Below are 23,133 nucleotides of genomic sequence, written 5' to 3' on the forward strand. Positions count from 1 at the left end.
ACAAAGAGGAAGAGATGGCCCTGTCCCAAAAAGCTTACAATCTAAAGAGACGCGAGACAGCTCCTGCTGGGAGAAAGAAATGACTCTCACCTCTGTTTTACAGAACGGGAGCTGAAGTACTGAGAGGCTAAGTAACTTGCTCAAAGTCACTCAGGGATTTGAACCCACAGCTCTTGAGTTGCTAGCCAGTGCCTTAAGCACAAAACTGTTCTACCTCTCTGGTCGCTCACTGGTTTAAAGCAGTCTCCTCCTGGCTGCTCATGTTCACGTTTGCTCATGCAAGATACGTTGAGGAGCGTTAAATTTAAATTTTGATAAACTCATCTGGGAACAAATGAATTCTGCACAGGAATTTGCTATTAGAAGCTATTCCGAATGTAATAAATAACTGAAGCATAATAGGGTGAGATGTAGGAGGGCTCTCCAGGGCCTTGTAGGGTGACCTCTCTGCATTGGGGTCTTTTGGTGATGTAGTGGTGGAATGCTTGTGTGTCATAAACAGACGAGGCATGTGTGGTAGTCTCTCTCCACTGAGAAAACGGGGGAGCTGGGTGTGTTGTTTGGACTCTCTGCACATAGGATAACAGTGCTAAGTGTGCTAAGTCTCTGGGTTGGGCTCTCTGCCCATGGCATAATGGGGGAGCTCTGTGTGTTAGGGTCTCTCTGCCCAGGAGAACAGGATGGGCTAAATGTATATATGCTGGAGTCTCTAGCACTGTTCCCAGATCTTACTGCACACACAGATCTTAAACCCCGCGCACACGGTGAAGCACCGTGCGCACTCTGGCTTTGGCGGCAGCTTTTATTTATTTATTTTTTTGCTTCGGCGGCGGCACGGAAGAAATTTTTTGCGTACACGGCCTGTTAAAAATTAGAGGGAACATTGGTCTCCACAGTATAACAGGGTGGGCTCTCTATCTTTGGGATAACTAGGTGTGCTGGAAAGGGAGTCTCTCCATGAGACAGGGCAAGGCACATTTGGAAAGCTCCAGCTTCTTTGGTGCTTTGTTATTTTTTAAGTAGGTTCCCCTTAGTCTGGGAATAGGTTGAACTGAACCTGGAATCGGGGCCAGGGAATGTCCAAAATCAGAGCAGGGCAGGGCATAAGAGCTCAGAGGCAATGAAAAGTATAGAAGAAACAGGAGCTTCCTTCCAGTGCTGTATCTCCTCTCCCCATAATGTTGCCCTGTCCCCAAAACAGCTGGTGTGGTGTAACTCACCCTGCAGGCAGACCAGATGCAATGGCATACGCACACAGAGGAGCAACATGTGCAATGGCAGCAGCCTTGTTAGTTTGTAGGAAGGAAAGAAATGAATGACAGCCCATTGCACCGAGAGCAAGGAGTCTGTAAACGCCAAGCACCCTCTTTGCACTGAGTTACCACTGGGGTTCTCTGCTGCTGGGTAGGAGGTGGAGTGAGCTGGGTTGTCCTCCGTGTATTGTCCTCTGCCAAGAGGATCTAGCTCTCCGAGCAGCTTGGAGGGAGAGGAAGAGCAGGTGGTGGTGCTTTCCAGTGTCCTCAGATCAGGATTCAGCACTGATCTCGTGTGCTCTTTTGCTGGACAGTTCCCAGTGCACACTGGACAGAAGAGGAGCAGCTGCAGCATCCTGCCCCTCCTGGCAGAGCTTGGGATGGGAGATCAGCAGGGCTTCTCTCTCTCTCTCTCCCTGCAGCTTTCCTCTCCTCATTCTGTCTGGGCCTGAGCTGAGCTCTGAAATAGTGGATGCTGGCATTGGACTGGGGAGTACTGAGTCTGGGCTGCTGCTGGATTAGCCCCAAGGGGATTGAAGTCCCTGGCCAAGGTGCCAGACGATCCAGGGTGTGCTGGCCCCAACACTCAGCAGGGTGTTTAAGACTTATTAAGTGGGGGCGATTAAAGGGAGTTTGTAGGCTGGGGAAATGAGTGCTTGGCCTCAGATGGGGGAGACTGATTGTATTGACTAGAGGTGTTGGGGGGGGGATGCTGAGCAGGTGTGGATTGCACACACTCACAATAATGCATCTCTCGCTCAGATCAGCCATTGCCCCTTGGGAGGCATTTGGACGAAGCAGCCGCCCTGCTATAAATCAAGGGTTCAGTCACAGATCAGCTAGCTGCTTTACTCAGAACAGCTAGCTGCTTTGCTGCGTCTGCTGGCCCTGCCAGGAGTATTTCCTACAGCCAGCATTATCCTGTTCTTTCTCTTCCAGTGTGTTTTTGCTGTATGATCCCAGCAGCGCTGCAAGTCTGGACTGTGCCCGTAAAGGGAAGGAAGCCACCAGACAGGCTAAACTGATGCTCTTGACAGAGAAACCAGTGACCATCTGCACATTTCAGTTAGGGCAGCAGCACCAGGGAGAACCTGACAAAGGGCCCAGTGAATTAGGAGAGGAGTTAGAGAGGGTGGGGGCTTGTCTGCATTAGGAAAATTTGCAATGGTGTTATAACTACATCAGCCTTATTACACTGAAACAACCACCTAATCTACCACTAGTAAGCAATTTACTAGGGAAAATCTCACTGCTGCAAACCTTGTTTTGTATTGGTAGAGCAGTTGTCTGCATTAGGGGTTTGCACCAGGGTCGTTATACTAGTGCATTGTGCGGGCAGGACTCAGTGAGATAGGCATCTTGGTTCATGGTACCTGACACTAGGAGATTTAGCAGGCTGGTAATGTTTGGGAGTTTTGGGGTGTTACCCCTCCCCGCCTCCAATTATCCACAGCATTTTGCTCCATGTTAAAGGTCTCCAGCATTGCATTGGGGTGGTAACAAAGCAATGCATTTGCAGAGGAAAGAATGTCATACATTCAAACAAAAACATAATTTAGAAAGAGTTAAGGTTGGAAATGTTTTCCAGGGGAGTCCAGCTGTCACTGTCCCCAAAATGACACTTGCTCTACAAAAACGTTACAGATAAAAAAAAACAAAAGAACCAAAGGGCAAACGTTAAAAAATCTGGCAATGAATAGACAAGGGCTTGGGTTGTCTCCCCCATTATCCATCCATCATTGCTGCCTGGCTTAAGCCCAAATGTCGTGTCCTTGCCTTCTTTTGATCTGTAATGGAGATGTGCTGTTGGGTGGACGCTGTGGAGTTATGGATTGTTTGTTAATGATACAGGAAAGATTTCCAAAGGAATTTGGTCTCAGGGCCCATTAGCTTAGTCAGAGTTTGATCAGTTTTCTCACAATGCCATGTCGAGCTGGAGTCAACAAATCTCTGTTCTGCAGGAGGTCAGACTAGATGACCATAAATGGTCCCTCTGGCCTTCACATCCACAGGTCTTTCCATGCCTAGTGGTGTAATGACTGGTCTGCTCTGTGTTGTGAAATGGGTTGGTTATATCATCTGCAGAAGCCTATCACAGTCTCCCTGATGTGTGAAGTTGGAGGAGGGGGAATGACACTAGACAGAAACTTCCTGGTTTGTTAGCCTCCCTGCACCCACATCCCTGCCTCCAAATCAAAGCAATGATGAAAAGATGCACCTGCCTTTTCTGCCATCAGACTGGGGATGGGATTTGTGGCACATACCCACGAGCCCCTCTCTGCCCTCCCCAAGATGGGTTATGCTGAGAAGGATGGTTCAGTGGCTAGGGCGCTAGCCTCGGGCATAAGAGACCTGGGTTCAATTTCCTGCTCTGCTACAGGCTGCCTGTATGACCCTGGGCAAGTCCCTTACCTGCTTTGTGCCTCACATTCCCAATGGGGATAATAGCTGTGTCCTACCTGCCATAGGATAAATACGCTTCAGGTTGTGCGGTGCTCTGATACTAGGGGGGCATCTGAGTACTCTAGCTAGGTAGAGCAGAAGCTTGTTCTCTCTCCCATGATGGGATATCAGGGGAGGAAATTTTCCCTTCCAAGCCTGGGATATGGAGGCAGGTCTCTCCGTCCCTCTGTGACTGGACATTATGGAGACAGATTCCCTCTCATTCCGCCAGGGGGTTATTGAAGGAGGACAGTTGTGGTAAAGGAACAGGTTGGGAGTCAGAAGATCTGGCCTTTAGCTCGGGCCCTGCTCCAGATATTGTGGGTAACCTCAGGCACGTCGATAATAGCGTAATAGCACGCCGGTCATTGTTTTAAAACAGTCTCCAGTTTTGAATGCATAGATTCAAGCAGTTAGGCATCCATCTGTCCTACGCACACCGGCACTGGTACCCTCGGTTAGTTTGGGTGCAGAGTTGCATACCAAGAGGAGGCTGATCAGATTCTTGATCACTCAGTGCCTCAGTTTCCACACTTGTAGATCAGGGGTAACAACACTTAGCTGCATTCAGTAATGTTTTAAGTGCTTTGATATCCTCACAGGGATGGTCCCATAGAAGTGCCGAGTCTTATTGTATGGGAAGGCCCCAGTGTTCACACAGCAAATTGCCCCTTCTCTTCTGACATGGATTGCTGCTGAAAATAGATACCAAATAGGGGCAAGTCCAGGGATCAGTCTGTGTGGATCCCCAGTGACATGCTGGAACCACCTTTCCCTGCCACCTCTCCTCCTGTTGGCTGGAGTTGTGAGGAGTCTGGTGCCAGCTTTGCTGTTCCAAAGTAGTCAGATGCATGGCTGTGCCTGGCTGGGAAAGGAGGAGCTTCCCAACCCATTAGTGGTTTTGGCATTAGGAAAAGAGCGAGCTTCCTTCCAAAGGACTGGCTCTGTTCTTTAAAGGAAAACCTCCCAGATCATGTTAACCTGATCCTCAGCCTCTCTCCCTTCCTCAGCGGGAGCGAGTGGCTGTACAGTCAGGAGTGGTGTCCAGGAGACGGTGAAAGGTGGTGAAGTCTGAGCTTTAGCAATGTAGGGTTTGCCATATTGGATCAGAGTTTGAGCATCCAGTATGATGCCTCCAATACTTGATTCTTCAGAAGGTAGTGCAGTGGTTTACACAGGGGTGGGGGAAGGATATGGGGAAATTTCTTTTGCATCACTAATAAAATGAGAATATTTAAAAACTACAAAAACCACAAAATATGGGGAAGAAAGTGATTTAGCTTCCCCTACATGCCTGCTCTAGGACTGGTGAGTGGTAAGTGCCTGCTGCGAAGACTGTCCTGTGCTTGGTGTATCTGCAGAAAGAGAAATCCTGCAAAGTGGCAGTTTCTGCTGTTCTGAATAAATACTTTGACCTGGCTTGTGGGGTGGGGGCAGCACTGAACACTGTTGGTGTCGAGACTGATTCCCCACTCTGGCACTTTGAGTGCAGAAGGTGGGGGCCCGCAAGGATTTTAAAAATTAACATTGGCCACTCCAGGCTTGTATTAAACTCCCAAGGTTACAGTTTCTCTCTGAGCTTGGATGGGTACATGCTGCCACCACCCAAATGCAAAAAACCCCTTTGAAACCAGAAAGGCGCACTTGGGAATTCCTTCCTGTGGGGTACCCTCTAGCCATTTCACCTGCCCCTCCCCCCAGGGGAAGAGCTGAGAAAGAAAAACAAAGGAAATTAGCTGTTGCCACCAGCTAATTTAACAACATATGCACAAACCTCTTAGGACACCAAAAACCCAATCCTGTTAAAAAAGGTAAATTTTATTAAAAACAAAAAGAAAGAAAATATATCTGGAACTTAGGCTTTTGCTAGATTTAAAAAAACGACTTACAAAATTTAAACATCAAGAATAACCTTCTCGAGGTCCAGCTTAAAAGTTACAAGCAAAACAAAAAGCATCTGGGGTTAGCACAGAGGAGTCCACTAGCCATAAGAAATAAACAGAAATAAACTAATCACGTCTTTCCAAACATTCCTGATCTACTTATACATTTGGGGTTTCCAAATAAGTAGTTCTAGGTATGATCTGATGATTTATCATCATACCTGGCTTAAAGCTTCTCATAGCATAACTGCTCCCTGTTCCCCTCTTTCCCAGAGAACCACAACAGAGACAAAGGAGAAGTTTTTTCCCATTTTAAAAAGTTCTAGCCTTTCCATTGGCTCTTTTGGTCAGGTGCCCACTCTCTTTCCTTTACCTGGGGGACTCTGTTAACCCTTTACAGGTAAAGCGAGCAGAGAACAACCACCAAGAGGGATTCCATAGCCAACTGGCTGGCTGGGTGTCCACAAAAGGAAGCTATCCCCCCTCTCATTTATCACAGCTGGTATCTCTGTTTTCCTAAAACTCCTTTTAAGAGGAAAGTGCCCAAGTTTGGCAGGAGCAAACATCAGCTCCCCGAGGCAGCACTGTCTTTCCAGAGCTGGGGATGTGACATGGTTGCTTGTCCTGCTATTTCAAAAGACAGTCCCAGTTTTGGCAGGGCCATTGAAAGTTTAAATGCCTCTTGCTGCATCTTCAAAGCCAATAGCACATCAGCACATCTTCAAGCCGTAACAGGGGGATGGTGCAATGTCATAGTGGAGTGATGCAAAGTCAAGATGTCTTGTTACATGGTTATTCTAGGATGCGGGGTGGAAGAATCCATCTCCGAGGATTGAGATTTCTCTCTCTCTCATTTCATTTCTACTTAGACCAGATGCTGATCTCAGCTGCCTGGATGTAAATCCAGAATAACTCCATTAAGATAGTGGAGTTACTGTAGATCTGCACTGGTATAATCCAGAGTAGAATTTGGCCTGTTAATCGTACTCTTCTTTTAGAAGAAGGAACGTTTGATTCCAGTTGATTTTTTGTCCTTTTCAATTTGGCAAACACTTTTGTTGGCTTTTTTTCATCCACTCTCCCCTCCCAGCTTCATCTGCCACCTCTGACCCTGCCCAGGAACCTCAGGGTAACAGAAAATGTTCTGTTGGTTCTGGACAGCAGCCACAGGGACTTTGAAGTAACAGGGAATGCAGCGGGGGCCTTAGGCAGACGCAGCAGCAGGAATGGCAGGGCGTTGGTTAGTATGCACTGGGCATAACGTCTGTGAAGTATCACTGCACCACAGCCCTGTTTGTCATGCCCTGTTGCACTGTTTTGTCAGGTCACTGTTAGCACTATTATATATTGCTTATATTGAGGTAGCTCCCAAAAGCCTTCATCAGGCTCAGCGTCCCATAGCGCTAGGTGCTGCATGTTTGTACACAGACAGACGTGGCTCTTGCATGGAAGAAATTAAACCTAGAGTGAAACAAGATGAACATGCTAAACAAAAGATGGGAAGTGGGGAAGGAGATTGAGGATGAAGAAGGTAAGATCCAGTGGTTACATAGATTAGCTACATGCACAACTCCATGGTTCCTGGTTATTCCGACTTATCTGAAATGTAAAATAAACCAAATCACCTGTCCTGAACTGCTGGCCAATCTAGCCATCAATGGTTTCCTGTAGAAGTAGATCTTAGAGTGGGCAAGCTCACCCTTTAGATGCATTGAACGTTTCTCTTTCATGGGCCTCCTGTACAATAGAAAATTTCTGCTTCAATCTCTCAGCATTGCTTCCCCTGGTTCAGCTTGCCCACTGATGGCAAAGGTGAGAGCTAGACGGGCATGCGTGTCATTTCTGTGACATCACATAAAACATTTTCACTATCCTGCTCACCCAAGCATGGGATTTAATTTTCTACATGCTCATGGGCAGACTTACACACAATGATATTGCCGGTTGTTACATGTCAAGCACATTCATGAATGTCACAATTTGCATGACTCTTCTGTCCCGTACCCTGCCATGTTCACTGATATTTTCCTCCCCTTCATGCTTTCTCAAAGCCAGAATATCTGCACAGCTATTTTTAACCCCACAGCCTGAGCCCGCAAGCCCAAGTCAATTGATCCAGGCTCTGAGACTCAGTGCTGGGCGTTTTTCTTTGCAGTGTAGGTATATCCATAGGACTTAAAACACAGACAGAGGCTTGCAGCCCTGTCTACACTAGGGCTCCCACCATTGCTAACATGGAACTGCCCCAGGGTTAGCACCGGTGGGAGAATGTTTCCAAGCCTAGAGTCAACCCGCCACACTAAAAACAAGCCCAGCGCGTGGCTGAATACAGCTTGACTGTGACAGAGAAAGGCACCCTGGCATTAGTGTCACATGGTGTGAGGGGTCAGTGCATCAGAAGCTGGGCTGCCCCTGCTGTAGTGGGTTCTCCCCACTCTGTGCTCCCCACAGTCACTGCTTCACTAAGGCCTCGTGTATAGTCCCTACCTCACCGCGTGGCTGTTGAGGAGAAATACAGTATGATGCTGAGGCACTCAGCTCACTGCAGTGATGGGGCCAGATAAGTACCAGTAGATAGATATGGAGGGCACCGAAGAGCCAAAGGCAAATAGAAAAGGTTTGCCAGGGTAGCTATACCAGCAAACCCTCCTAATGGAGGCGTAGCTTCTACGGGCACAGCTGAGCTTTTGCCAGCACAGCTTCTACTAGGTCCCCAGTGAGATAAGCTAGCCCAGCAAACACACTCTCTTCTGGACTAACTGCATGGAGGTCTTGTAGAAAAGGCTTTTACTAGTATAAAAATGCCCCACCCTGTCACCCCCTCATCGACGTTCCATTATATTCACACAGGGTTCTCCTGGAGATCCAGCCTGAGGATGGGTGACTATCAGGAGAGCCAAAGGCAGGGTGAGGGAAGAGGGAAGGAAATGGCTTGATTAACTTCCCACTCAGAGAATAAACTCTGGCCCTGGCTTTGCAGTGGGTTGGATATGCCCTGTTCTCTCAGAGAATGGCTGCCCAGCAGGCTCTGCTCAGTTCTGGTGTGTTCACACCTCCCCCTCTGACTTTGATGTGGGACACAGAGTTTGGAAGCTGGCTGGCTCCCCTCCTGGGGGCATTAGGAGCTAATTAAATCCCTGCATTCTCACCCTGCCTGAGGCAGGAGCACATTGTCCGGGGCCAGGGGGAGAGAAGGACATCAGAAGTTCTGGAGTAATTGAAAGATTGACACTGGTGCCGGAGGGAAAGGGAGCAGAGCAGTGTGAATGGACAGTGAGAAAATGCTAGGGGAGCATTGAATTGGGGTCAGGAAAGCAACCTGGGCTGATGCAGCCCACCGGAATCTAGATACTGCAGTGTAGCATCAGCTGCTTCCTCACTGGGAATTCTTAGTGCAATTCAAACTGGTTTTGTTGGCTGGCTGAACAAGTGTGGCGAAAACACAGAATGACAGAATCTCTGTGTGTTATCAGAGGCGCTTAGTGTACTTTGCAGGTGCTCAGACACGACAGTGGTGAAGGTAACAACAGAGTGATTAATAATAATCAGGCTTAGCTCTTATGAACTGCTTTTCACACATAGCTCTCAAAATGCCTTAAAGGAAGGCAGTATCCTTACCCCAATTTTACAGATGGAGAAGCTGAGGCCAGGAGCGGGGTAAATGGTTGGCCAAGGTCTGACAGCAGGTCAGTGGCAGAATTGGGAATAGAATCCAGGTTGCCAGGTGCCAGTCCCCAGTTAGTGAGAGCCCCTTCCTACAGCACTATGGCCAAGCGTCTCAAAAGTGTTTAAGCACCTAACTCTCATTGAGCTAGGCACCAAATCCCTTTGAGGACCTGGGCCTGTGCTCCTACCTTTAGCAGCTCTGAATGTGTGATTATCTTCAGTGTTAATGACTTTACCGGTATGACGCAGTGTACATGTGTCGCCAAAGTTAACATATCGAGTAGCGCTGGCAGTTACTCACTGTCTTCTTCTCTTAATGATACTTTGCAATTTTTTTGCACCTTCTAGAGGAGGCTATCAAAGTGCCTTAGAAACACCAGTCTCCCTGTGCCACCAGGAAGGAGGGGAATATTCTGACTTCCATTTTACCAGTGGGAGCCTAGGCATGGAAAGGTTATGTGACTTGGCTGAGGAGACAGAGCTAGTTTCTAACAGAGCCAGGAAAATAACCAGAGCGGTCTGACTCCCAGCCCATTGTCTGCACCATAAGGCCATCCTTCCTCCCTTAACCCACAGACCCGTATGCTATCTATCCAGCTGTCTGTGAAGCTATTTTATGGAGCAGGGAGATAACCATAAATGACGTGTTACTGAGAACCCTGCCCCCCCCCCCAAATCTAAATGAGATCTGGCTGCTTTCCGTGGTTACAATCTGGGTAAAAGGCACCCAAAGGAGAGATGTCATCAGACTCAGACCTCTGCATGCTCGCCAGCACTGACAATAGCCAATCAATCAGCTCTGGCTATTCTCTGCCATCTGACACCAGCATAACCCCCAGCCAGCCTCCAAACACTGGTTTGGCCTCTGCGCTTCTACCTGCTGAAAGGGAGCTCAAACCTTGGGGGTTGGAATGTGTGATTCACTGCTCCTTTGCTTTATGTTTAGGGAGGATTTGGCTTGTGTGTCTTGGAGAGAGCTTATCCGGCGAGGATGGATCTCTTGCACCTCTTACGGCTGCTGCTTAGTGCCTGTGTGTTCGGCCTGTCCCAGACAATCAACCCCTTTGTGGTGCAGCAAACTGCATCTGACCCTTGCTACGATGAGAACAGCGCCCCCCGGCGCTGCATCCCCGAGTTTGTCAATGCCGCCTTTGGGAAGGAAGTGCAGGCCTCCAGCACGTGTGGGAAGCCTCCCACTCGCCACTGCGATGCCTCAGACCCCCGCAAAGCCCACCCGGCATCTTACCTCACCGACCTCAACACTGCCTCCAACATGACGTGCTGGCGCTCCGAGAGCCTGCACCTTTCCCCTCAAAACGTCACGCTCACCCTCTCCCTGGCCAAGAAGTTTGAGGTGATTTACGTCAGCCTGCAGTTCTGCTCGCCCCGGCCTGAGTCAGCGGCCATTTTAAAATCTATGGATTATGGTAAGACCTGGGTGCCTTACCAGTACTACTCCTCCCAGTGCCGGAAGATCTACGGCAAGCCCAACAAAGCCACCGTCACCAAGCAAAATGAGCAGGAGGCGCTGTGCACTGATGGTCACACAGATCTGTACCCACTCACTGGGGGCCTCATTGCCTTCAGCACGCTGGACGGACGGCCCTCCGCCCAAGATTTTGATAACAGCCCAGTGCTCCAGGACTGGGTGACAGCTACGGACATCCGGGTCATTTTCAGCCGCCCCCATTTGTTCCGAGAGCTGGGGGGCCGGGACAATGAGGAGGAGGATGGCGGGACCGGCTTGTCTTCATACTACTATGCCGTGGGTGAGTTCCAGGTCGGGGGGCGGTGCAAGTGCAATGGGCACGCCTCCCGCTGCGTGAAGGACAAGGAGGGCAAGCTGGTGTGCGACTGCAAGCACAACACTGAGGGCCCCGAGTGTGACCGCTGCAAACCCTTCCATTATGACCGCCCGTGGCAGAGGGCCAACGCCAGGGAGGCCAACGAGTGTCTAGGTAAGAGATTGATCCTCTTCCTCGCCCACCACAATCAGGTCTGGGAGCATGTGCAGAGAAGCAGGGGCAGATTCACTCAGACAGCATTCTGTTTATATCGCACTCGTCGACATGGTATCTCCAGAATGATCAACGGAGCAATGCCAGGGATGAGTGCTCAGTATTTTCTATCTGTCTGTGGGTATGTCTACACTGTAGCACATACAGACAGACCTGAGCTAGCATTGATCTAGCTAGCGTGGGTACTAATGGTAGGGAAGCTGAGGCAGCAAGGGCTGCACAAGGCCGGCTGGGACCTTGGGTATGTACTCAAGCGCCGCTTTATTGCCCAGGGCTTCACTGCTATTGTTATTCGAGCCAGCTAGATCAAAGCCAGCTCAGGTATGTTTGCATGTGCTGCACTCACACATCTGATTGCAGTGTAGCCATCCCCTGTCTCACATTCAGTAACAGTGCCTCTCCAGAGTGGTCAGTGGAGTTACACCAGGAACAACTTTGGCCCAGTGTTCTGCTTCTCAGAGCAATTACTCCCTCACTGAGCACAGCACTTGGGTTCTCCTAAAGAGCAGCTGCTTTGGGCTGGATAGATTAAAAATTCCCTCTGCCATCACATCTATTAGAGCCGCACCTAAAATTCATAACAAACCTCAACCTTTTTAGAGGTTTGGAAAAGCTCAAGTAATTCATTCCCCCCTCTTGTATTATGCTTCATTCTCATAGGTGTCTTTGCATCTTCCATGAATCAGCCAGATGCAAAAGCACCAAAGTACCTTGGAAGTTATTGTTACGATTTATTACTTGAATGATGCCATAAATGTCAAGCACAGCACTTTACAACACAATTAAAAATTGATCAGGGCCTGATGCTGCTCTCGCTTACACTGGGTGTAAATGATGAGTTACTCAGTGTAACAAATTGGATTACTTCAGTGTAACTCTGGTGTAAGTGAAATCAGAATTGAAACCTGAGTCTCATAGGGGAACCAGAGGGAAAGGAGGAAGGAGAAAACCATATGATTATGCAGCCACTTGAGAGGCTAATGAATGTGTCTAGAGGACACGGGAGAAGCTTGTTAGGTTCTTTTATATTTAATGTATTGTTTATATGCGCTAGAACCCAACTTCCTGTTCAAAACAATATTGCAAGAGTACTTTTATAATGGCTTGTGGGTCAGTGTCTAAAGCTGGGCTCTCAAGAACAGAGTTAGTTGCTGTTTTGAAAATGTATAGGCCAGTGTGTTCCCCCCAACCCCTCAGTCTCAAAACTGGTTGAATCAGTTTTGCTCAAACAAGCAAGCAGACCCCAAAAGAAGCCAAATCTGGTAAATTCTGGACCGAACAGTGAAACTTTAGGAAAATCATGAACTGAAAAGAGAATACTAAAATGGGAATAACTGGGCAAGCTTAAGAATAGCTTCTGCTAGTCGCCCTGGCTGTAGCAATCCATTCTATCTAGTATATGTCCAGACTAACTCCACTGGAGTCAGTATAAAGTGGATTGATAAGCTAGAGGAGACTCGGGGGCTGAAGGATTCAGACCAGGGCCTGGGTTTTGAGGATGTTTTCCAAACCCAACCTCTGAACCTCATGAGGTTCACCTCCCACCCCACCCCCCACCCCCACCTCTGGGTTCTGATTGCATCACTGAACTGCGTGGCTGGACCATCCATGTCCATGCTTGAGACAGCAGAGTATCCTCTGACCTCCCCAGGAGAGAGGAGGCTGAAAAAGTCCCTCACAGGCAGGTAATGTTCGCCATCCCTTCCAGAAATATACAAGGAGATTGCTCCTTCTTTCCCACCCCCACCACCATTGGGGTCAGTCCTTTGGCAGATGGAACTGAAAAGATAGAGAAAAGAAAAGCTGGGAGGAGGAGGGAGAGAAGCGCTGGCCCTTTAAGATGTCCATGACAAGCCCACCACACACACAAAGGCGGCTTAGCAGAGCTGCCGTGTGAAAGTTTTTCCTGTGGTCTCCATCTCCTCTGCATCCCTTTCCCCTCTCAGGCTTTGTGCCCTCTGTGAAGGGCCCTGAAAGAACTCCTCCATCACACGCCTCCGAAGGGTTTAGCGGCTGAAAGCCGGATTAGCTCCTCAAGCCTTCCCCTCTGTGCCTTTCAACAATGACATCTTGCTAGCCAGCCCGAACAGATGCAGCAATTAGCACCAATTAAAGGGAGAGGGCCTGCCTGGCCATTCGCTTCACACAGTCTTGGCATTTCCTCACTGCCACCCCTGCGAATCCCCCTGCAGCCCCCGTTCTAGGGGCCCTGCACCTCTGGAGCTGGCTCCACCTTGGCGTGGGGCTCGGCTGGGCCTGAGCCTCAGTAGCTGGGCAAAGGCAGCCTAAACAGAAGGTGCTGTCATGATGGAAGGTTGGATGAAGCCAACGTGGAGGGCGTGAGTCTTGGTAGCTGGATTCCGGCCCTGATCCAGGCAGGCAGGACCAGGGGTGATCTGCAGAGTGCCTTATTCCAGGACCTGCTCCGGATGACAAACCAGTGGAGTTTACAAATACATTTTTCTTAATGTTCCCATTGGGGCTGTCACCGCTTGTCTCAGCTTGCTGTCATTGCCAAAGGGAAAGATCCAGCCCTGAGGTAGCTCAGAATCTGCCCCTGGTGGGAGACTGGAATGCCCATGATGTTCTCCTTGGCTGACACCACATGGGAGAAAGATAACATGAAATGATTTGTAATGGGGACAATTACACATTTCTGACTAAGTGAAGCCAGGCACAAGTGGGGCTCAGAAACCGTCTTTGTGGCTGCCTGGATAGGTTCTTTCCTCCTTCTGTAGCGTCACTTGCATGGCAGCAATACTGTAGCCGTGTCTCCTGTGGCCTCCACACTCAAGTCCTGAGATTCTGGAGGCAATCCTGAGAGCTGGACACCCCCTGCCCCCCCTCAGGCGTGCATTTCGGGCTGTGATTTCATGGGAGGTGCCGGAGTGAAACTAAGAGTTCATTTGGCCCACAGTGAAGAAGCAGAAAATGGGGAAAGCACTGAGGGATTCTTTGGGCTCCACTGACTTTGCTGAAGTTCTGTGAGTTGAGTCCTGGCAAAGAGAAGCTCCCATTAGATTCACAGAACAACCTGGTCTCAGCTCACAGCCAGATATTTGTTATGATGATTTGGGTGTTTCCAGTCGCAGCTGAATCATAGAAATGCAGTGGTGGAAACAAACCCACAAAGAAATGTGAATTGAATGTTGTTTTTGCGGACCTCAAAAAAGACATGGGTTTGAGTTTCAGGAGGAAGCCTGGGTCGGTTCTTCTTTTGGAACTGCCTGCTGCTGTCTGTTTCAAAGCGCTGGTGTAAGGTGCCCACTTAGCAATGTTAGCTCCTGGAACCAAAGAGTCACCTGATGCCGTGTGTTGCTGGGTTGTATCATGGCAAGGTACCAGTGCAATGCTGCAGGGCAAATGCAGTTTCATAGAATCATAGAAGATTAGGATTGGAAGAGACCTCAGGAGGTCATCTAGTCCAACCCTCTGCTCAAAGCAGGACCAACACCAACTAAATCATTGCAGCCAGGGCTTTGTCAAGCCGGGCCTTAGAAACCTCTAAGGATGGAGATTCCAGCATCTCCCTAAGTAACCCATTCCAGTGCTTCACCACCCTCCTAGTGAAATAGTGTTTCCCAATATCCAGCCTAGACTGCCCCCACTGCAACTTGAGACCATTACTCCTTGTTCTGTCATCTCCCACCACTGAGAACAGCCAAGCTCCATCCTCTTTGGACTCCCCCCTTCAGGTAATTGAAGGCTGCTATCAAATCCCGCCTCACTCTTCTCTTCTGCAGACTAAACAAGCCAAGTTCCCTCAGTCTCTCCTTGTAAGTCATGTGCCCCAGCCCCTCATCATTTTTGTTGCCCTACGCTGGACTCTCTCCAATTTGTCCACATCCCTTCTGTAGTGTGGGGACCAAAACTGGATGCAGTACTCCAGGTGTGGCCTCACCAATGATGAATAGAGGGGAATAATCACTTCCCTTGATCTGCTGACGCTGCTCCTACTAATACAGCCCAGTGTGCCGTTAGCCTTCTTGGCATCTAGGGCACGCTGCTCACTCATATCCAGCTTCTCATCCACTGTAATCTCCAGGTCTTTTTCTGCAGAACTGCTGCCTAGCCAATGCAATATGGTGACAAGGCACGTACCGGCAGAGTCATTAAGTCCTTTGCAGCTGTGTAGGCCTCCCGGGTCGATAGCACCGCGAGCTGGTCTGCCCGTTGTTGGAGAGGGGGTTTCACATTGCCCCTCAGAGTCTGCAGTGTGGTGCTGCCGCTGGGCTGCCGGGAAGGGAGAGTGGCCCAGCACAGGTAATGTAAACCATGGCATAAAGACGGGGAACTCGTGGTGTCATGTCATGCCACTGGGGCACAAATGGCCCCAGTATACAACACAGCCCCCTGGTGGGACATGAAAGGTCATGGGATGCTGCAGCATTAGCCCCGGGGATAGCTCCAGATGGTTTTGATGTGCTGCAAGGCCTGGCTGGCAGAAAGGGAGAGCACGCTGTCACATTCAGGCCTTCCCTTGGCACTCACCATTTTGCCTCTCTCCTAACTGGAAGGAAGTTGAGAGTGTATTTCACTCTCCAAGGCTCCTTGGCTTCTGTTGGGAGGATCCAGAGGGGGACGGGCCATGGTGCCGTAGTGCCTGGTTTTGAGCTGAGGATATTGAAATGGGAGCCACCAGCTTATTTCATGCCACTAAACAGCCAACTGCTGGTAACAAGTTTTGCCCATATTGGTCTGAGTCAGATGGGAAGGCTCCGGATCTGATTGCCAATGTCCTGAGCAGCGGGTCCCTTGCGGGACAAACATTCATGGGCGTACCTTGCCCAATCGTCACCCCCTGCTCCCAAAGAGGGGATGCTTATGTCAAAATGATCAACAGGAAAATAGTGAACAATATTGATATTTAGCTTGCCTTCATTAGGCTTCCGAATCAAGCCCCACTTGAGATGAATGGGGGCAGATCACACCCCCTTTCAGCACTGCTGTTTCACGCTGTCTGCAGACTCTGGCAGGCAGGTCACATTCAGAGGGTTTTCTTAATTTGCAGTGAGCTGGGCTAGATAATTGATTTTGAAAATATAAAAGCAAAAGCTTAACTTCTGCCAAAGCCTAAGGAAACTGCAGAGAACCACTCCCACCGGGCCGCAGGTCAGTCTACTCCCACCCGAGCCACCCTGTTCATCTCTGCCACCCCTCCATGCCAGCTCAATCCATCCCCTGCCACCCAACACCCTGCCGTCTTTCCAGTCTATGCAGCCCAGCCCAGCCTTTGTGCAGATGTAACCCACACACTTCCTGGGTGCCGTGCTCTGCCCCGAGACGGACCACTTAGAGGGAGATTGAGTCTGCTCTATAGCCTTAGCTAACAGCCATATGGCTTTTAGCTCATGCAGTAGCGGCTCATATACTAAGCTCCAGAGACCCCAGGTTTGATCCTGCCCCCTAACGACAGGCATCTGTCAGAGTTACACAGTCACTGCCCCTCTTTCCCGCAAGTATGGACCTTGCTCAGCAGTAAGGTTTGTTAATTTCTTGTAAGAATTGGGAAGAGAAGCTGTGAGATGGGGGCTGTGCCCAAGACTCTGCTTTGGCATGATTCAAAGAAATCTCTTGCAGATTAAAACTGTCTGCTGCGGGGGGGAGGGCGGGGGAGATCCCTCCTTCCCTCCCTCCCACTTCCTGATGGGCATCGCCTGCCAGCCACCCACCTGGGTAGATCCCAGATGGGGGAGAATTGCCAAGAGAGAAGGAAGCCCCTCTGATAACCCTGGAGGCTGAAAAATTGCAGTCAGGTCTCTAGGCTCAAGAGACTCCCGTGGTGATCCGTTGGCTTCATTTTCATAGGCTTGGGGCTTTTGTTTTCTTTTTAACAGCCCACGAGGGGGGGAGTCAAAGGGGTGTGAATGTGTGCACAGGCTCCTCCTAGTGATTGTGTTATAATAAGTGCGAATTATTCTTGCTGGGCTTTCCCTGCCCACCCCACATTTAATTGTTAGCGTGCATAAGAAATGCAGCATTCCTCAGGCTCCTGCTCTTGGAATTAGACCTGTCATTAGGGCTTCTGCAGACACCAAGGGCTGCATGTGGGGGGGATTAGCAGGATGCAGCCACTGGAAGTAATTGATCCACTCTCTGGTAATTCTTGAGCTCTTGTTCCCATTGTCGCCACCACGGCTGGAGCACTTTTCTGAATGGAGTACAGAAGGGAAACCTTGCTCCGGTGATTGGAATCCGTTCCGTTTGTAGAGGAGCAAGAGGGAAATAATAGCTGAGGGGAGCTTTGATCCCAGCACTCGCCAGGGAAATGGTAAATTCTCCTGGAAGAGCCAAGCTGGCTGGGCTGAGCTGGGAAGCCGAAGGCCTAATGAATTTGTAACACCAGTGTCTGTGAACAATTCCTGGCGTCACAACCCTTTGCCTTAGCCATCTCCTCTCTCAGCTCCATCCTGTGCCCATTTCTCTCTCTGTCCTCTCAGGGCACCTGTCTATAGGTGGGAAACTATCTCAGAAATTCAAACTGGTTTTAAAACTGGTTGGAGTCATAAAGTAAACCTGGTTCCAGGTGGCCTGGAGCCTTTACAGTGGCTTTGTCCCCCTTCAGAAAAAACAGGCCAAGCTGCCTGGAGCCTGCTCTATGTTGTCTGCAGCAACTTGGAACAGAAGAACTGGGTTTAAAGCCGGTTAGAATTTTTGAAGCAATTTTCCCAACGCAGAGGCTCACAGCTGCCTCCATCACCGCAGCAGTGAAGCTGTTGGAGACCCTCCACGAGAGAGCAGCATTAAGCCAGGCACATCAGCAGACAGGCATTATGAGAGCTGGGTCGGCAGCTTATCCAAATAGAAGGCAAGCCTGGTGTGAGCAGGCTTTCTTTCCTAGCTCTGGCTGAGCCAGCCGAGGAACTGCCTTTCCTGCAGCGTTCTTTCCTGCAGGGCTGTAAGGATGTTTTGGGCCAGCCCCAGTCACATGCCTCCAGCATGCTCAGTACCTGATCCTGCTAGGGATGAGAGAGATGCTCACCTGGACTCCAGGAATGCAGGGCAATGGAACGACACTGGTGAGCAAGGGCTCGGGTCAGTTCCTCTCTGACTGGGAGCGTCTCTCTCTTCTCTAGCAGGATTAGGTACTGAGCGTGCTGGAGGCATGAGGGGCTCTGGCCTGTGACTGGGGCTGGCCCAAAACATCCTTACAGCCTCAGAAGGTTAATGAGCCTCTCAGTCACTCCTTCGGCCCCTTTGCAAGCCTCGTTTCAGAGGATGCAAGATGGTTGCCCCGGGTGGGGCAAGGAAACACAATCAGCATAGCGAGGATTTGCCTCTAGTCTGGTGCGCCAAAAGAAGCTTTGTGTCTGGGGCTCCTTCAGTCAGGTCAGACTTCCCCGGAGCTGGGGAAAACCCTCAGTCTCATTCTCTGGTTCCTTCACATCTTCACAGAATAAGTTATTGCAGGACTGAGAGCATGAGAACTGCCCTCCCCCCAAATTCTTGGTGGATCCCTGTCTGTGCACCCTTCCTCAGGTCTGGTTAGGATGCTGCACTGGGTGTCAGTTGGACCTGGCTTCCCTTCCAACCTCTGCTACTGACTTTGGGCAAAGTCACAGTACTTCTCTCTGTGCCTCAGTTTACTTATCTCTACAGTGGGGATTGTGACACTGCCGTCCTTTGTAAAGTGCTTGGAGCTCTGTGGCACAAATTCCCTAGAAAAGTGTTATTGGGGGTTTTATTTCACAGGCCTGCGCTTGTTGCAATTGCTAGACGGCCTGAGGTCGTGGCTCCAGCCCCAGGCCGTGCTGAATGTTGCTGGCTATGTCTGGGAGGTAGCACAACAAGGCCTGGCTCGTAGCCTGAAGCCCCTGCCTCCTCTCCCCTGCCCTGGAAGATAAATCCTACCTGGCCAGAGGAGGGAGCACAGCCAGACAATGGCAGGGGACCCAAGTCGGGGGGCCGCCTGTATTGTATGCAGCTCTCCAGCCAGTCTGGACTCCATCATCACCTGAGCGAGGGATCCCTCTACCCATCCCGGAGGATTAGTAGTAGCAAGAGGTCTCAGAAAATCTGAGAGAAGGCAGAGGCGGCTGCTGCCCACTCCATCTCCAGAGCTGCTGTAGCACAGAGAACAAGCTCCCTGGAGGCTGGGGTGAAGAGTGGGATGAGGGAGAAATGCCAAGAGCGTCTAGCTCTAATGTTCGGTCTTATATGTTAGTCGCCATGTCTCTCTCTGCTCTCTGGCCTGGGTCATAACTGCTGCTGACGGCTGCGAGGGGATGCTCTGGGAAAGGCTCAGGTCAGTTAAAAGAGCCCCCTTTGAGGTCTGTGCTGGGCCTGTCCATGTGACTGGAGATGACTGGGATCCAGGTGGTGGCAAGGAAGCAGGACTGAATGCAAGGGGAGGCTGAGTTTACCTGTGGAGCAGGGGCGGCCCCACCCCTTCTGACGGGAAGGAGGAGCCATGCTGTTTTGGAATGGACAGTAGCCACCGGCATAGGCCAAATGCAAATGACTGTGGTGCAGCATGTAGCATCACCAAGAGCTGCTCAGGTGGCGCTCAGCAGAGGGAGATGGTTACTAGCCAGCGGGGCACTGGCTAACGATGGCTGAACCTCAGACTGTTGGCACTGAGCCTCCACATGCTCAGCTGCTTTTCCAACCTCTTGCTCCTGCCAAACAGGGTTGAAAAATCTCCGAGAAGCAGCTTTCCTTGGGGGATTCTGACAGCGGGTTTGGTCCCCGTTGTTCCCAAAGTCACACAAAATTGGAAGAGCAGGGAAAAATGAGCCGGGCTTTGCCGAACCTCAGGGAGTCTGTGTGAATTTAGAGAGGTTTGTGGCAGTTCTTCTGGCGTGCTTGTATACAAACCTGCAGGGGACTGCAAGAATAGCTGGCGTGCTCGCATGAGACCAATGTAAGCTGCATAGTGCTCTCAGCCATGGCGGTAGACTTTTCTTCATAAGGCACAATGTATTTCTTTAGGGTGGGAGGTGAAGGGGGTGTTTGGGTCTAGATTCCCCCTCCCACAGGCTAGCAGTAGCAACCGTGCCTTGCAAGCATCCCGGCTGGGCAATCCTCCAGCAAAAGCAGGGGCGTAGTTCGAATCCATTGTGGGTTTGGCAGGACTGGCCATTCTAGGGTTTCGCTGAGACTGTTCCGTTAAATAATTATTCCCAGTGAATTCCCAGACTCAGGGAGCTCTCTCTCCTCTGCTCGCCAGCCTGGACTCCATCATCACCTGAGCGAGGGATCCCTCTACCCATCCCTCGCCAGCCTGAGCTCCATCATCCCCTGAGTGAGGGATCCCTCTACTCATCCCTCACCAGCCTGGGTTCCATCATGCCCCGAGCGAGGGATCATAAGAACATAAGAATGGCCATATTGGGTCAGACCAAAGGTTCATCCAGCCCAGTATCCTGTCTACCGACAGTGGCCAATACCAGGTGCCCCAGAGGGAGTGAACCTAACAGGTAGTGATCTAGTGATCTCTCTCCTGCCATCCATCTCCACCCTCTGACAAACAGAGGCTAGGGACACCATTCCTTACCCATCCTGGCTAATAGCCATTAATGGACTTAACCTCCATGAATTTATCTAGTTCTCTTTTAAACCCTGTTATAGTCCTAGCCTTCACAACCTCCTCAGGCAAGGAGTTCCACAGGTTGAATGTGTGCTGTGTGAAGAAGAACTTCCTTTTATTTGTTTTAAACCTGCTGCCCATTAATTTCATTTGGTGGCCCCTAGTTCTTATATTATGGGAACAAGTAAATAACTTTTTCTTATTCACTTTCTCCACACCACTCATGATTTTATATACCTCTATCATATCCCCCCTTAGTCTTCTCTTTTCCAAGCCAAAAAGTCCTAGTCTCTTTAATCTCTCCTCATATGGGACCTGTTCCAAACCCCTAATCATTTTAGTTGCCCTTCTCTGAACCTTTTCTAGTGTCAGTATATCTTTTTTGAGATAAGGAGACCACATCTGTATGCAGTCTTCAAGCTGTGGGCGTACCATGGATTTATATAAGGGCAATAAGATATTCTCTGTCTTCTTCTCTGTCCCTTTTTTAATGATTCCTAACATCCTGTTTGCTTTTTTGACGGGTGCTGCACACTGCGTGGATGTCTTCAGAGAACTATCCACAATGACTCTAAGATCTCTTTCATGATTAGTTGTAGCTAAATTAGCCCCATCATATTGTGTGTATAGTTGGGGTTATTTATTCCAATGTGCATTACTTTACATTTATCCACATTAAATTTCATTTGCCATTTTGTTGCCCAACCACTTAGTTTTGTGGGATCTTTTTGAAGTTCTTCACAGTCTGCTTTGGTCTTAACTATCTTGAGCAGTTTAGTATCATCTGCAAACTTTGCCACCTTACTGTTTACCCCTTTCTCCAGATCATTTATGAATAGGTTGAATAGGATTGGTCCTAGGTCTGACCGTTGGGGAACACCACTAGTTACCCCTCTCCATTCTGAACTTTTACCATTTATTCCTACCCATTGTTCCCTGCCTTTTAACCAGTTCTCAGTCCATGAAAGGATCTTCCCTCTTATCCCATGACAACTTAATTTATGTAAGAGCCTTTGGTGAGGGACCTTGTCAAAGGCTTTCTGGAAATCTAAGTATACTATGTCCACTGGATCCTCCTTGTCCACATGTTTGCTGACCCCTTCAAAGAACTCTAATAGATTAGTAAGACATGATCTCCCTTTACAGAAACCATGTTGACTTTTGCACAACAATTTATGTTCTTCTATGTGTCTGACAATTTTATTCTTTACTATTGTTTCAACTAATTTGCCCAGTACTGATATTAAATCCCTCTACCCATCTCTCGCCAGCCTGGACTCCATCATCCCATGAATCAGGGATCCCTGTACCCATTCCTCACCAGCCAGGGCTCCATCATCCCCTGAGTGAGGGATCCCTCAACCCATCCCTCGCCAGCCCGGGCTCCATCATCCTCTGGGTGAGGGATCCCTCTACGAATCCCTCATCAGCGTGGGCACCATCATCCCCTGAGCGAGGGATCCCTCTACCCATCCCTCACCAGCCTGGACTCCATCATCCCCTGAGTGAGGGATCCCTCTACCCATCCCTCGCCAGCCTGGACTCCATCGTCCCCTGAACGAGGGATCGCTCTACCCATCCCTCACCAGCCTGGGTCCCACATCCCCTGAGCGAGGGATCCCTCTACCCATCCCTCACCAGCCTGGACTCCATCATCTCGTGAGTCAGGGATCTCTCTACCCATCCATCACCAGCCCGGGCTCCATCATCCCCTGAGTGAGGGATCCCTCTACTCATCCCTCGCCAGCCTGGGCTCCATCATCCCCAGAGTGAGGGATCCCTCTACACATCCCTCGCCAGCCTGGACTCCATCATCCCCGAGTGAGGGATCCCTCTACCCATCCCTCGCCAGCCTGGGCTCCATCATCCTCTCTTCTTGCCCAGTTGTCCCCAGTGTCAGCTGCACGACCAGAAACACTTCACCTCCCACCCTTGTTGTTTGTGCTCACTTGTTGCCAGTCTGTACTGGAAGGAGAAGGCATCTCCTCGGGGAGAGCAGGAGGTGGCTGCTGTTAGTGATTGTCTCCCTGGGACTGCCCGGGCTACATTCCCTGCCATGGCACAGGGAGCAGCAGAGTGTTGGTGCAAAGGAGTTTCCAGCTAGATCAGGGAAGGCTAAAGTGTCCCCAAGACACTTGAAAGGAGGACAGAAGTTGCCCCATTGCAGAGGGTTTAAGTTGAATTAGGCTATTATTGCAAATGAGTTGATCATGGGATTGTTTATTTCATCCTGTGATTGTTTAATGGGGCGTACTGTCTAAGGAAGGAAGCAAGGCACCATGTAATTAGCTCCAAACTGTGCAATTAAATTCTTATTAATACCCAAACAGCAGGGAAGGTTC

The 23,133-nt window shown here is 49.9% G+C and overlaps 1 protein-coding gene across 1 annotated transcript in view; it reads left to right on the forward strand.

The window, feature by feature from the left end:
* NTN3 (netrin 3) overlaps positions 1–23,133 on the forward strand; it is an 88,845-nt gene that overhangs the window by 11,654 nt on the left and 54,058 nt on the right. The window contains exon 2 of the mRNA XM_073362904.1: positions 10,191–11,202. Coding sequence (XP_073219005.1) covers positions 10,236–11,202 — 967 coding nt within the window. The 5' untranslated portion in view covers positions 10,191–10,235. The remainder of the gene's footprint in view (positions 1–10,190; positions 11,203–23,133) is intronic.

Source organism: Lepidochelys kempii, chromosome 10, assembly GCF_965140265.1.
Source record: "Lepidochelys kempii isolate rLepKem1 chromosome 10, rLepKem1.hap2, whole genome shotgun sequence".
NCBI lineage: Eukaryota > Metazoa > Chordata > Testudines > Cheloniidae > Lepidochelys > Lepidochelys kempii.